The following is a 15,873-nucleotide window of genomic DNA, read 5'->3' as shown; positions in this document are numbered from 1 at the left end:
CTGGACCTTGTATCAGGCTACCTAAGATGTTGATTATCCCTTTAACAGCTTTGACCTTAAGAGCTGCAAATATCCTACTGTTTCCCCTACAAAGACTTTCATGTTTTCCAGTGAAAGAGTACAACTGTTTCAATTATATTACTCAAATTGGCATACAGGAGCCAGTGACAGAAGGCTTAAATGTATAGCTCAAAAATGGGCAGTTGCTCTATTTGAAATATTCGTGTTATAGCCAATGGTAATCCTAACAAAATATGTTATAAGTATGTAAAAAAAACTCCACAGTAGACCAACTTGCTTGGAAAAAGTGCCCTGGCAAAACCAACACAAGCACTCCAAGCTACCATTGCGTGATATGAACCTAACAGCTCCATGGTAGACAAAAATCAACAAAAAGTTACAAAAGGAATAAAATGTTTTTATTGTTGTCTATGTATGATACATGATTAAAAAAAAAAGCAATAGTATTATGCTATACTCTAAAGAGGAAATATAAAACTAACACCCTTCCTAGTGGTACTGGGACTAATTGTAGTCTACAAATGAAATTACACCTATCAATTGAGCATTACTTGTAGCATAATTTTAAGAGATTACATATATTGGGTAGATTTATAAACAATGAAACATTTCAAAACCACTTTGAGGCACACAGTATCAAGTGGAGCTCACAGAGACAACCGGCACATGACTGGAAAGGGAGCGAGCACTTCCATTGTCCCACCAGACAAATTAGATGCTGCAGGACAGCTGTTTCCAATGGAATCACTATATGACATTTTTAGATGTTCATTCACACACTAAATTCCCTGATTGAACATGCAAAAGATGAAGTTTCTTCCTGAAAAGTTTGGGTTTTAGCTTTACAATGTGATTTTACTGCTAAGATATATACAATCTCACCTTTTCCAGGCCATTAAAAATTATTTAATCTGTTGAGAGTTCACCTGTCTTCCAAAAACATTTCATGTGTTGGCTGTGTTGAAGGCCTATTAAAAGCACCATCAAAAAGGAGAGCATCCCAAACTGGTTCATTTTGCTGGAATAAACACAAACCTGGAGTTTCTGGAGTGGTTCTGCTAAGCCCGTGTTTGTGCTCACATTGACTGAAAAAGGCAAACTAAGCAGCTTGTCTGGATGTTCTCAGAAGCAAAGAATACCAGACCCAGGAACAGAAACCTAGGGATTTGGTAAACTGTGTTCTCTGTGTATGTACACACAGAAACACACCAAGTCTGTATATTCTGAAGCACTGCTACTCTTGTCCATCAAAATCAAAACCAACTCCTCTGTCTGTCTTGGCCAGCACAAAATGCATCACAGCACAGATGGTTCCAAGAAAAATGACAAAATAGATCAATATACATGACAGTCTCCTCAACCAGTTTTCTGCAACTTAGCTCATCTTTCTTTTCTTAAAGGAAATGAAGTATCACCTGCCTCCTTGGGGCTGCTACACACTATTTTCTAAGCAATCCCAATTTAAAAGATTTTGCAGCAGGGGATCTTGGATTGAACTGCAATTAAGCTTTATGAGTGCCAACACTGACACAAATAAAGAGAAGAACAGACTCAGACCTCTCTGAAATGAACCAGCAAAACCAATTATGTCTCTTTTAGTAACATGTGACATGAGATCAAGAAATTGTGTGTGGGAATTTCAGCCAATACCGAGTTTAATAAAATAAATTACCCCCAAAATCATTAGACAAAACACTCAAAGAAGTTGTGTTCTCATATAACTCACACCATAGTGCTACATCTGGGGAATTCATTGGGTTTTCTACAAAACCTTCTGCACTTGAGATGGCACCACTCATACAAATGTGCTGTGCCTTGAGTAAAGGGGAAATCCAAGCTGAATGCTCTTAAATGGTACCTTAAATTAGTACACTAATCAATCAAATTTGGGCTGTAATTTAATAAAACTTTTGATTTTTCACAGAAACTGTGTTGGTTAGCTCAGCTGGAGGTGGCAGTTAACAACAGCAAATAAAAGCCTTTCAAAAACATCTTTGAAGATGGGAGAAGTGTGCTTGCTCACAGCTTACAGAGCATTTTCCCATATACAGGCTTCCTATTGGAAGGACACAGAGCCCCGAGGGCTGTGCCTATTGGCAGTGGGCTGTTGGAGCTGTCTTCTCAACTCTGTGCACACCTGAGGTGTTAATGCAGCTGTTTGGACAAGACAGGCAGTCACTTACCTTGTAAAGCTCCACCCGGTGATCCCCTCCTCTGGCGACAGATGAAGAAAAAAGGAGAGGAAAAAAAGGAAAACATAAACCAAAAAGAAACAAACACCCAAAAAACCCCAAACCAACCACATATGAGCATTTTAGTTTCCAGAAATATATTTCCCAATTGCCTCAGGCAATCTAACAAAAAATCCCAGACATAAGAAACACCATAAATGCTTTGTCACAGGCTTCAAGGAGACAGTCAGGCTTTGTGGAGCTATGCAGGACATAATTTTGAAGTCAACTTCTCCATGTAAATCTTGCCTCACAGCAGGTAAAAAAGAACTTTTCAACTCACCCTGCTCTCTGCCTTTTCCAAAGCCTGTAATACATCCAGAACAGCCTGTCCCTTTTTGCTCTGCCTACCCTGATCTCTTGCCACAAGTGCTGCCCCTGCCAGCAGCCCTGACTCTCAAACTTTGATGCTCCCAGCAGAAATCATGACATTGAGCCAAGCAGGTGGCCCTTAGATTTTCTCACCTGGCTCCAAGCACAGGGAAATAAAGGGCATGTGCAAAAATGTGAGCAAAGCAGAACTGAACACTGTAAATAAGTCCAGTGAAAGAATCTGCTTTTATTTATAAAATGAAACCTAGACAATGGAAAGGAATATGAGTGTGCTATTACATACCTTAAAATAGACACACAACATAACATGGCTAATCCATACTCAAACTTCAGTCTAGTGTTGGTATTATAGTAAATGTACTCTCGTACTTATGAAAACTCTAAAACTTTCATACTATGACTGGCTTTGTCAGTGCAGCCTCTAAAGCAAAATGCCAGATCTCCCTGTAAGAACACATGCATTTGCCAGCCAAAAGCTGTCAGCTCCAACCATGCTACAAAATACCAAATCCAGTCAAAAACACTCAAGGCAAAATGCAAGGGGTTGCTTGTAAGTAATTTTGAATCATACAAGCCTGAAGATGATGATCCACTTGCTTGAAACGTCACCTTTCACATGCACACGTTTGTGCTTTTCGTGCTTTCCTTGAAGTGTAACAGGAATTTTTTCTAAGGGGATTGAGTACACAACATTTTTGCCTCAGCCCCAGATCACTCAAGTCAAACCAGGAAGCCAAGGCAGTGCCTTTTACACATGGTTAATGCAGCCTGCAGCAGTAAAGCAGCCCTTGGACAAACAACTGAATGTACAGCACAGAAACAAACATACAGCAACATACATTAAATCTGAAATGGCAAAACTAAGACACCTCCAGCTCCTCCAGAGCACAGAGAAACGGGAAATATGTAACTGAGCCCTAGTTCAGTCCTTTATCTCAGTAGCACTTGGGGGAGTTCAGAAGGAAATCTAATCAATACATACACAGCAGATACTGGCCCCAAGCAGACACCATTAAGCTGCAGAACAGCTTCCCTTAGTATCATTTGCTACACCCAATCAAGGCAAAAAACAAAAGTGAAGAAGTATTTGAAAAACAATGCAACAATTTGATTAAACCTTGCAATGCATCAGCACAAGAAGTTAAGGGCAGTTTGCAAAAAAACCATCTGTTCATGCATTTCCTGGGTTGCAGCACACACCTTCCACACAGTGCCCTTGTACCAAGAAAAGCACACTGCTGAGACAAGAATTGGTGTGAAAAATGTTCTTGTGATATAGAAGCTAGCAAACCTTCACTACCAGCACAGCTAAAACAGTTTCTTTATATCATGGAACTTGTTTTCCTGCAATGTTGCTGCTCTTGCAGAGTATCTATGGGCAGACATCAGCTTCAGAAGAACACGCAATCAAGAAAAAAACATCCCAAGAACTGGCACTCAGAACTCAGCAGGGGAAACACTCTTTTGTAATATGCATATTTTTAAGAGAAAAGACAGTGTTCTAATAAACAAACAAAAGCACTGTAACATGTGGAGAGGTGGCAGGAAGAACATGATCCTGAGGAATATCTTCACACTGCATTAATGGTTTTTAGCATCCAGCAACAAAGTACAGAAAACTAATCTACTATTTTAGCCAATAAACAGTCATATATAAAATTACAACTTTTAGAAGTGCTCCTGGTCCAGACAAATGTCCTGGACAGATGCAATAATGAAACAAGATCAGCACATAACCTTCCTCTTTCCTTCTGATTTTCCTTCCTCAGAACATGTTAATTACCAAAATAAACTCACAAAAGGAACTGGGAGGTTTATTTAATGCCTGTGAGTCACATATACAGAAACACTAATACCATCCCATGTCTCAACTCAGAGACTACTATACTGAAAAGAAGTATTTCTCATCACAGCCTCCTGGCTTCTAGCAGAGGATACAAGGTAAACTATAAGATCAGATATCTCTGATAACTGCAATAAATCTATTCCCACATTCAATAATGGAGAGGGATCATTCCATAAAATGCATGTGCCTTCTTTCAAAAGGAGAAGCACCAAACTAATTTTAGATTTTATTTTGGTTTTAATCATAGAATACTTTGGGTTGAAAGAGACCTTCAAAGGCCATCAAATCCCCTGCAACGAGCAGGGACATCTTCAACTAGATCACTTTGCTCAGACCTCCATCCAGCCTGACCTTGAATGTTTCCAGGGGTGGGGCCTCTGCCACCTCCCTGGGCAACCTGTTCCAGTGTTTGACCACCACCCTGATTGTAAACAATTTCTCCCCTGTATCTGATCTAAATCAACCCTCTTTTAGTTTAAAACATTATCTCTTGTCCTAACACTAAAGCCCCTCAGGAGTTTTTCTTGTCTTTTTTAATGTGCTGAAGCTGTGACAAGCCAGGAAAACACATTCTGAAACAAAGCCATCAGTATTTTGTGCCTCACCTTGTTCCTGCATTGCCGTGCAGATAAAGGATTACAGGGTGGCTGGAGCCCAAAGCCTCTTCAAACCACAGCTGGTCCTTCCCTCGGGCATTCTTCCATAAGGCTGCAGGAACCGTGTGCCTGTGAACAGAAGAAAAAATTACACTGTCATGCTGCTACTCAACATTGAAGTGTCTGCCACTTGAACTCTGAGATTTTCTGTTCAACTCCTTCACTCAGGATTACAGACACACCTCACACACACTTTTCATAAAACTGTCCTGATTAGCAGACAAATGGTCAAATTGTAAAGGCAGTGGCTACACTTATTTCTACATTTTCACCTCCATTACCACTGCCTTCAAAACACAGGGCTGTCTGTGCAAGGCATTGAACTTCAAAGGCACAGTTACTGAACTTCCTGCTGCTCTGGCAAAATAATCACAGTTCCTCAGCTTTTATGGCACTTAATTACTTCAATTAACATACTTATATACCATAAACAAGATTCACTGCTAGGTCAGCAGATGTACAGAATAATCAAAGGCAGTTGGGCTTGGAAAGAATGTTCAGTGATTAAGAGGCATATCTGACTTTACAGCCAATCTGAGGAAAAGGAAGAGCCCAGGCTCTGAGGAGAAGATAATGTGTTTTGTTTTCAGGCACTAGGTTCTTGAAGGTGTGACATTTTAGCTGAAAAAGTTACAATCTACAAGAGGCAGGAATTTTTAAGTCACAGCGGTTCTTCTGCAGATAATGTACCTAGGTGGCCTGCAAGAAAGAATTCAACACTGGTGGAACAGAAAGAGGAATGACAGACTGAACAGAAGGTAGACAATTAAACTGGATAATTAGAATACAAACACAAAGCAAGTACATGCCCATAACCATCTGAGTTGTTGAGAAGGGGGCTGGCTACAGCTATCAGAAGTAACTGAAGTACTCACATGCCTTTTTACCTGAAAGGCAGACAAGCTTGCACCTACCAGACCAATCCTCCCCAGATGTAAAGCTCAGAGGACAAACTAACAGGGGAAAAGCAATGTAAAAAGTCTACTTGCTTGTGTGCAGCCAGCAGACACCAAGGTCTTGAAGAGGTAAAAAGCCTCAGTAACTGAGACTCAAAAATTCAACTGTTCTGCCCCAAGACTTTTGCAAACTTATGAACAAAGCAGGCTGAGGACTTTGTTTCATAAATGTACCAAACACAAGACCCTGCACTGGCTTTTAAAAGCAAGGTTCCAAAGTTTTGTGAAAATCTTCCATAAATATCGAGACAGATGACAGCCTCTGAATTGCCACCACAAGCTGGAAGTTCTGTTTTAGCAAAGATACACAGTACACTTGCAAGGGAAACAAAATACAAATCTCAAGACTGCAAAAAAAACCTTATTTAACAGCTTAACAGGTAGAATATTAATTGTCCAAGTGAAGAATCAAACCACTGTTTATCAGCCTATTCTGGAAAGACTGAAGTTTTCAAGTTTCTAAATGTATCATTCACTAAAATTTACTTAAAGGAAAGAAAATGTCCTAATGATGGTTATAAAAATATCTCTATCCCATTTAAAGGTTATGTACCCAGTGAAGAGAAAATCTCTACTGCATTAAAGGACACATCTAAGGTACACACACAACTGAAAATTCCAAATCCTGCACTTCACTGCCTGTATTAAGGGAACACCTCCTTCCCTCCACACCTGACATGATCCAGGGTAACAAGGAGCTAAAATGAATTGTCCCTACCTGGGGCCAGAAAATCATCTTTGTGAGAAAGAAATGGCAAATGAGCTCTGACACTGTCACTTGTTTTGTGAAGAGTGTAAACTGTGTGTTCCGTTCTCACCCACTCTCCAAATCTTACATATGTTTTATGAACAGAATTTTCTTCCTCCTACTCTGAACACTTTGATCTGTTTTCCTCTCTTCCCCCACATGTATTCTGCAAAACAAAATACAAATCAGAGTTGAATGACAAAACATCTAACTCCATGGGTCTGGTCTGATCTGGAGTCAGGATCTTTGCAGTGATGCAGACCTGTAACCTTTATAATTCCAAATTTTGATATTTCTCTAAATGCACAGGTTGTCTGACTGTGTTTTGTGCATTACTGATCCTAGCTCAGATGAGCCCCAGAGATTTGCATACCTTTCAACATGAACTTGGTCACTTGGCAGAGGAAAATACAAGCATCCACAAACGAGAGCATGCACAGCAAAAAGACTGAATAGGCAACATCTAGAACAAAGAGAAGGATAAAGATGCATGGCACATACTGCACAAAACTGGATTCCTTACCAGACTCCAATGGTTACATCCTCCTCTGGCTGCAAGTAATAATTACAGGTGTGGTTTAAACCTTGATCCTGTGGTCTTTTCAAGTCAATGAAATATGGGACCCTTACTGAAATGAAAAGAGAGAAAGAAAAAAAAAATATTTTCTTACACAACTGCTTAACCAAAGCACTGGAGGGTTGTACTAGCTGGTCCACTCTGCTGGGAAGACCTTTTTGTGTAGAAGGCTGAATTTCCTACAGCTGTGATTTAAAACATGAACATCAAAGAAAGCAAGGTGAGAAAACAGAGGCAACCACCAAAAAAAAACAAAAACCAGGGAACAGGCTAAAATTAAGAGAAGGTGGGAAAGACAGACAAAGCCTCCTTTGACAAACATTTAACCACCTCTGTCCAGTCTGCTTTGTGCATCACTCTGCTGCATCAGTGGCATGGGTTAGCTGATTTGGATTCAGTCTTTTCCCATAAAATGGAGCTCCACTACAGCAGAACCAGAAAGTCTGTCTCCTTGAGATTTAGTGGTACAGCAATTAACACACCAAAGCTTTTGTGCTATTGACACAAAGAGAAATCCTGATAATGGTGACAGCCAAATCTCACTTCACTTACCCTCTAAAAAACTGTTAAACATCACACAGACATAAAAACCAATGCAGACAATAGCCAGTGTTAACCTGACAAATGTGGGCCCTCAGACCGCAAATCTTTATCTGTGCAAGTGTCTGCTCTTATGCAAAAGCATATGGGAGAGTCCCAGACAAGCCATGCATGGCACCACAACCTGCTGCATCTCAGGAGGACCCTGGATCCTCCACGAAGATGGCAGGTTCTGCAGTCAAGGTCTGCACAGGCACACAAGTCACTTCTACCAGTGCTCTGGGAAAATCATGCAACTTCTCTGTGCCTTTGTGGTGGTCTGACATCAGCCAGAAATTCAGGCCTCAGATCCTTTGAATCCCAGCTCCAGAACCCCACAGTTTCTCCTTGAGTCTCTCCAGGTACATTTTGCTGGAGACTCCAGGAAGGACCCTTCTCTCCAGCAGCAGAGCATGGTTTTTACATCCTGTCCTGTCCTGACTGGCCCAAGAGCTACTGCATGGGCAGTCTCCTGTTTGATCTGTTCAAAGGCTTGCTGTTGTTCAAGGCCCTCCTTGGAACCATTCTTCTTCCATGTCACAAGATAGAGAGAGCTTAGAGTCTGCTGTCCTCTGGGATATACATCTTCCAAAAACCCAAAGCTCCTAGGAAAGCTGTATTTCCTTCTTGCTGGTCAGTGGGGACATGGCTGCTATTCTGTTGACCATGTCCATTGGAATCTGATGATGTTCATCTTGCCTCCTAAAAACTGAATTTCCTGGGCAGATCCCCTGACCTTACTTTGTTTTGTGGCAAAGCTGGCTTTCAGGAGGATCTGGATTATTTTCTCCTTTTTCTCAAAAACCTCCTCTACTGTATTATCCCAAATGATCATGTCATCCATGTACTGCAAGTGTTCTGGAGCCTCATCATTTTCCAGTGCAGTCTGGATCAGTCCATGGCAGATGGTGAGATTGTGTTTCCACCCCTGGTGCAGTCAATTCTAGATGTACACCTCTCCAGGTAAAGGCAAATTGTGGCCTGCATTCTGCTACTGAAGGAATGAAGAAAATTGCATTATGGTGGCATCACTGATATTTTACCACCATGACAGGTCAAACCACAGCATGCCTCGTAGCGTGAACCCTCTCTCCCAGGCAGGGAAGTGCCTGCTCCCAATAGCAGAGACTGTATTGGCAGGACATGGGACAATTCCTCCTTGAATTGCCAGTGGTCCTCTTTAATTTGGTCCTCTTAAATTTCTTCTTTCATTTAAATTTTTTAATTCCTTGGACAGTCTTTCCATGGATGAGATTCAGGCCCGTACCAGGGAGGAGATGGTTTCTTCATACAAGCCAGAGTTTGGGAACCACATTGTCCACCTTTTGGTCTCCTCTTTTCCATGACATCAGTGCCAATGAGCTGACACAGGACACTGGTATGCTCCACAGGAACTTCCAACACATGGTTTGTGCACACTGGATGTCATCTGGGTTTACAGGGAACTGCTCCTTCTTTGAATCCTTACAGATCACCTCCAGCACAGCTGATTTTCTCAGGTACTGGCTACCTTGCTCCATGGTGTCCCACTTGTCTCAGTGCACTAAAAGGTCATCCTTGCAAAGATATCTTTCCCTTGTGCTTGACAGGAGCCACTTCCAGATGCTGAGAGTTCCTGGTCTTTTCCCAGTCCCCAGCCAATGCATGCATCCTGGGACAGGAAGCCTAATTGCTTGGCTTCCTTGGAGCAGCCAGGTAACCAGAGACTCACCTCCCAGCTCACCTGGGAGTAAGGACCAGGTGACTATCTTTGGCCCTGCCTCTTCCTCTGGTTGTGAGGGCCCTGCTTCATCTTCATCACTGACTACACAAACTGATTTGGTCTTGGATTTCTTGTTCTGTGCAGGGCCGACTGCTCCTGGCACAGGTTCAGCTCTGGTTCAGCTGCAGTTTGAGTCGCCACGGTGCCTGCTGCCCTGCTTTCCTTCCCCTCCCCCTGAGTGTGCTGTCCAGTAATGAGCAGTGTCCAATAATTAGCAGCTAGGGCCCAAGACATTGCAGCAAATTCCCCCTCTTTGGAACTACCATGGTGATTTTCTTCCAAATATTCTGCCACTTTACCAGGGTCTTGTATTAGTTTCATGGGTGAACTTCCAAAACCACTGGAGCAGAATACTCCTTTAAAAGTTGGCCCATTTTCTCCCACTCTCCATGCTACTCATAACTATCCACCTCCAGGGCAGGTTTCTAGACAATTTCCCTAGAAATCTCTGTCCTGACTCTAAACACGGAGTAGACCATACTGAGGAAACCTGGCAAACACAGCAACAAAAACATGCTACAGGACAATTATTTTGGTCACTTGTCAATGAGCAGAGACAGGAACTTCAGTGAGACCTAACAAAGCTCTGCAAAAGCAAAAACACTGAAACCTGCACTATTCAGGTTATGTAGCTGTCAGTTCTCACAATCAAAGCACAAGAGCTGCCCTGCACATGTGCACGCTTCACAGCAACCATGATCCAAGGTGTGAGAACATGTAAAGCATGCAATCAAAATTAGACAAGTTATGTAAAAAACAATGTATCCATAGTTGGTCCTTCTAGCTTCGACAGACAGGAAGATATTTTTCAAAATTTCATTATAAATGCAAGTGAGGTTTAAATGCAAATTTAGATTGCTGGGTTTAATTTCACTTGCTTGCTGCCTATTCATGCAACTGTGTGGAACTCCTCAGAAAAACACACCTGACATATTGCACAGTTTTCCTGAATGAAAACTCTTCTGACTGAAAATTGGCTTCAGTTTGGTCACTCTATTTATATAAAGACATGCTACAGCAACCACCAGGGCCACACAGAATGCTTTCCAAACTACAGTCTGGGGCAGTTTACAACCTGTGAAAGTTCACGTCCTTCACAAGCTGTTCACATGCAGGGTGAAAGTGAAGGCAAACAAACTGAAGACACCCCTCCCCTTGTCCCCTCACCCACCGAGTCACTTACCAAAGTTTAGGAAGACCAGCTTTGCCTGAATAGCAGGGCAAAGTTTTACTAGAAATGGGATGGCTATGTACATTCCCAGCAACCAGAGTATTAACTTCCTCAATCGAAACCATAATCCGTATCGCCTGTATAAAAGAAAAAAAAAATAGAAATACAGAGCTGAATACAGCAGAATTTTTATGGAGCAATTTTCACAATGATCTGCATGCTTGGTGGTTTTGAAAATCTGGTCATTTACACTTTAAACAAAACCTAATTTCAAACAGTTTGTGTAGCCTCAGTTGTTTGAGAGAAGCAGAACTAGCCAAAACACCAGCTGATGACATACAGCTTAGAAAAAGGGAATAGAAACTCCCTAGTGATTACATTTTAAAAGACTCTGTAACAAGAGCTTTTTATTCCTGCTAACTTAACATATTTCAGAATCTCTAGAATGCATATCACATGCTCATCTCCAAAAAGTAGCCCAACCATACTTCCCATTTAGATCACTACCAGATTTGGTTCAGTTAGATTTTCACATATTTTGAGGAACTACATGTAATGAGACTGATAAAGTTACACAAGATCTCATGTACAGACTGGAGCAGACATTCTGCCTTGTCCAGCTAAAAGGATTACCTCTCAATGCCCTGAAAAGCAAGTCTTTCTAAGTTATAAAATACAATAAATTTCATAATCTGCAGCATTATTTTCTAAGAATTGCCCCAACACTGTACCTCAATTTTCTCTTGAGCATTCTGATTAGGAAGAATAAGCTACCAAAAAAAAAAAAAAAATCCTAACCAACAACAAACAAACAAACAAAAACAACAAAAAAAAAAAAAAAAAAAAAAAAAAAAAACAAAAAAAACAAAAAAAAAACCAAAAAAAAACAAGCAAAAAAAGTAATACACAGCAGGTAGTTAAGCGATGTATCTCAAAATTCCCTTTATTGTATCAGAGTAACTACCAAATACACACTCATACATGTGTCTATATATGCACATATGTTTACATAAAGGTGTAGTTGTAATGATTTAGTTGACCAACATTTCATGTGCACTGAGGTTTCTCAACCAGCCCTGCAATCAAGAACTAAAATCCATGGGAAGCCTCCAGGCGACAATTTCTGTTCCTTTTCAGCAGACAGTCTTGAGCAAGAATCATGTTCTATGCCAGTGAGCAAAGAGTTCTCAGTGTTGGGAACTGCAGGCAGCTGAAATCAGAGAACAATTTTTCCAAAAGGCATGAAATTATTAATCTCCCATTTGGCAATTCTTGGAGCTGACACACTAAACTTGCTCTAGACTAGAGCTAAGAGGGTTTAGCCATTGTCAGCTAGTTGAAATTGTCGAATAGAGCGCCTAAAGACCTGTTTTTTACACATTTGTACAAGAAAAATGAGTGTACATACAGAACTGGGATGGAAATAGCTTAATCATGCACCAAAATTTTCAAAATCCAAATAGCTTTTGTGGTCCAAAAGCCAAGATTCGCAGGAACACTTTTTCAGCACAGCAAAAAAAGAGAGATTCCAATCTCGCCCACTCCCCTGAAGTTTTTGGCATGATTGCTAAGGTGCTCACAGTAAAGAGGATATCCTCTCATTCATCCAAAACCTGCTTTCACCACACTACTACATGCCTACAAGTGCCTGTCTGCCTCCTCTCACCCTGGAACCACATTTTGGACTTCAGAAACACTATCAAAATTAAAGCCCTTTTTTTTCACAGGCTAAAGTAACTGCCATTTTCCAAGAAGGGGAAAAATTTATTACTAAGACACTGTCACCCAGCTGTGGCTGCAACAAGCCCACGTTGAAAGGTTCAACAGATTTTTATACCTCCCACAGCAAATTTGACAATGAAGAGGTAAAGAACTCCAAGGCTTCCAGTGACATTTCCACACCTCAAGCCCAGTTTCCTAAAGTAAGAAAAGCAGAAACAGCCAAGAACTAGTAGAGGAAATTATAAAAAACAGAGGCTTCAGAAGAACATTAGTGAGTACCAAAGCCTCAGACCAACCCACCTATGACCACAACTTTGGGAAAAAAAACCCACACAACATTTTGTTTGGGCTAATTACTGAGCTGATCATTGCTCCTTACTCTCAGATTAAACCCAGCTTCACACAGCCACCCCTGCATCAGCACCTAACACCTATTTTCATAGCTGGAATGGATTTGTGGAAGACAAAGGGAGATCACTAAAGGATAGCTGACATTTAGCTGCTGAGCAATTGAAATGTAACTTAGCTCTCTTCAATGAGAAAAGTGAGTGGTTTTGTTAAAATACATTGTCTAGTTATTTTTTCACTTATATCTACTCTCATTCATCTCTTCTTATTGGCAAGAAGGGAGGGGTTAAAGCTAAAAGGGGAGGTAACTCATTTTGGAGTGTCCACGCCTTCAATTGTCTTAAACCAAGACACTCTATCCTCACCACCTTCCCAGTAAAACCAGAGTACAGGTGAGCAGCCAGGTAGGATGGGGCTTCCCAGCAAGTTTTCCTGCCTGGGGCCTTGATCCTGCTGCAGCCAACAAGAGCTCTCCCAGGGGAATTTTGCATATGCCAGGAGTTTACTCCTACAGAATAAAATCCCCACTTACTTAGGAAGACAATAGAGCCATGTCTTAACTCCTCCAGGCACAACCAGAGCACATCAAAACAGGGGCTCTTCGGAGATCTGGGTGGCAAAGCACTTCTCATAGCCCAGCCACAAGCTGGAACCAGGAACAGAAAACACTGAGAAGGACATTGTCCAAGTGATGCTGTCAGAGCTCAGGAATTATTCCAGTTTCTCCTTTTTGGAGACTAAACTGAGGCATCCCTTTCTTTGCTCCCATGCCCCATATCAGATGCTAATCAGCAACATGACATTTACACCTCATCTCCAGGGAGATGTCTACTTACAATGTAACCAGGGCAAAGCTTCTATCCACCAGACAGTTTTTCTCCTGATAAATCAAAGAATATACGCTGAAGTACAGACATTATGAAATTATCAGGTAAATCTTCAGTGAGCAATTTTGCTAAATTAAACTCCTATTGCTTGGTAGAAAAGCTATTTCAGGAAATATATGCCCTGCAAAAGGAAATTTTGGTGTGCTCAGGTGAAAGCAACATACTTGTCACCACCTTTTCACCAGAAAACTCAGCAGGTCTTAGTTGGAAAATACAAGTGATGTAGAAAATAAGGAGCTGCAAACTGAAGATATTTAAGAATATCAGAAATCAATTTCCTGGAGCAATAAAAGCAATGTCTAAAAAAAACCCAAAACAACGAAACATCTCACACAACACAGAACACTCAACCCCAAGTCAGCCCAAAATAAAACAAAATCCCCAACATCACATTTCCCCCCCTGCATTTACCAAAGGCTTTTTCCCAACAACTGGGTTCTGTCCAAATACAGGCAAAACACTAAGTAGTTTTTGCTTCATGCCCTTTCCTGAAGTGAACATGGAAAAGTACATTCCCTCTCCAGACATATTTAAGTCTGACAGAAGAAGCGTTTCCTGGAAGTGTGACATCAAAAGCAGAAGGTTTTCCTCATAACTTACACCTGGATGAAGGTCCCACATTCACCCAGAACAAGAACATTTTGCATTCGAGCACAGTGTGAGTATCTGGCTGGCAAGGAGGAGCTGGGGGTCCTCTTGTGACAGCTTCTCCTGTGAGTGCAGCCCCCACCTCTCCAGCAAACTTGGGAGGTTTCATGAACAACGTCCAATCACCACAATCCTGTGGCACGCTCTTGCATCCCGATTTAGATTAAAATAATTTCTCCTGCAGATCATCTGAATCATTTCTACACCAAGAGTGTTTTCCATTAGCATCTCCTGATCGGATGTTCTAGCAGGGTGAAAGGGCAGGCCAAGGGTGAAACAAGAGACTAAAACTGATCCCGTCAGAGCTGCAGCAGAGCAAGGACAACATTTATCAGAAACACACACAGGCTGTGCTTGCAGTCCCTAAAGGATCTATAGACAAATGCACCCACAGCCCGTGTGCCCTTTGTGATCTGCCTGGGGCAAGGGTGAGACGCCTGCAGACACCAGAGCATGAGGCTCTGTTTTTCAGAGCTGTCACTCTGGCTTGCTCTGGAGTCCCTCGTGTCCCCAGCTCTCCAAACTGCAACCCAGCAGAGCTCTCCCAGAAGGAACTCAGAGCACAGGATGTGGAAAGCCAAGACCTTGATCACACAAGGTACCTCCTGATCACCAAGGTGACAGAAGTGACTTTATGGGTGGTAGAGGGAAAAAAAAAATACATGGCATAACAAGAACATATCCCCCCATTTTCCTAACACAAAAACATATTTTTTTAAAAGAATCAATAGATTTGTTCCCTCAGACAGGGATCAAGAGCATAAAAGCAGGAGGTAGATAAAGACATGAACAAAAGATTCAAAAAAAAAAAAAAAAAGAGGGCCAAAGGAAATTTAAAGGACTGGGAAGATTTTCTGGGGGTAAACAGAGTTGTATCCAAAACAACCTATTCTAAACTTGGAAACTGCAATGGAGTCCCAAGGCATACAGGGGCACAAAGAAGCAATACAGCAGCCATGCAAAAGGCAGGACAGTCCACACATCAGGTCCCTGGCAAGCCTTCAGCTTTCCTTGCTAGCCTTGTTTTGAACAAGAGATGGTTTCTAGCCCAGGTAGGATTATTAAGAGCACTCATCTTCCTTTTCTGCAGAAAGCCTGGAGAGTGGTGTTGTACAGGACTCCTTGCAGGTCCTGAAAGATCAACCAGTCTCCTTTTCCTCCACCACCTGAGCCACATAATCCAATTAAGCTTCATTTTATTTCACTTGTTCCTTGTCAAAAAGTTAAAAAAGAAAAGGAAGAAACCTATCAGTCTTTCATCTGCACACAGAGACAGCCTCTCAGCTCCTGAATTTGAGTTCACAGGCAGTGTCTCCCCTCTCCACCTGGACTTGGTACCAGCAGCTTTTGGACAGCTTGAGCAGCAACACTCAACAATGTAATTTTCC

At 41.6% G+C, this 15,873-nt stretch overlaps 1 protein-coding gene across 2 annotated transcripts in view; it reads right to left on the bottom strand.

The window, feature by feature from the left end:
- ABHD12 (abhydrolase domain containing 12, lysophospholipase) overlaps positions 1–15,873 on the bottom strand; it is a 36,786-nt gene that overhangs the window by 6,276 nt on the left and 14,637 nt on the right. For both annotated transcript variants that reach the window (XM_053937618.1, XM_053937619.1), the window contains exons 2-5: positions 10,893–11,017; positions 7,315–7,420; positions 5,037–5,156; positions 2,205–2,235 (exon numbers count right to left, since the gene is read on the bottom strand). In XM_053937618.1, the coding sequence (XP_053793593.1) occupies positions 2,205–2,235; positions 5,037–5,156; positions 7,315–7,420; positions 10,893–11,017 (382 nt within the window). The remainder of the gene's footprint in view (positions 1–2,204; positions 2,236–5,036; positions 5,157–7,314; positions 7,421–10,892; positions 11,018–15,873) is intronic.

This window comes from Vidua chalybeata, chromosome 3 (genome assembly GCF_026979565.1).
Source record: "Vidua chalybeata isolate OUT-0048 chromosome 3, bVidCha1 merged haplotype, whole genome shotgun sequence".
Taxonomy (NCBI): domain Eukaryota; kingdom Metazoa; phylum Chordata; class Aves; order Passeriformes; family Viduidae; genus Vidua; species Vidua chalybeata.
Note: the sequence above shows the minus strand (reverse complement) of the source record. Positions and strands in the feature narration are given on the sequence as shown.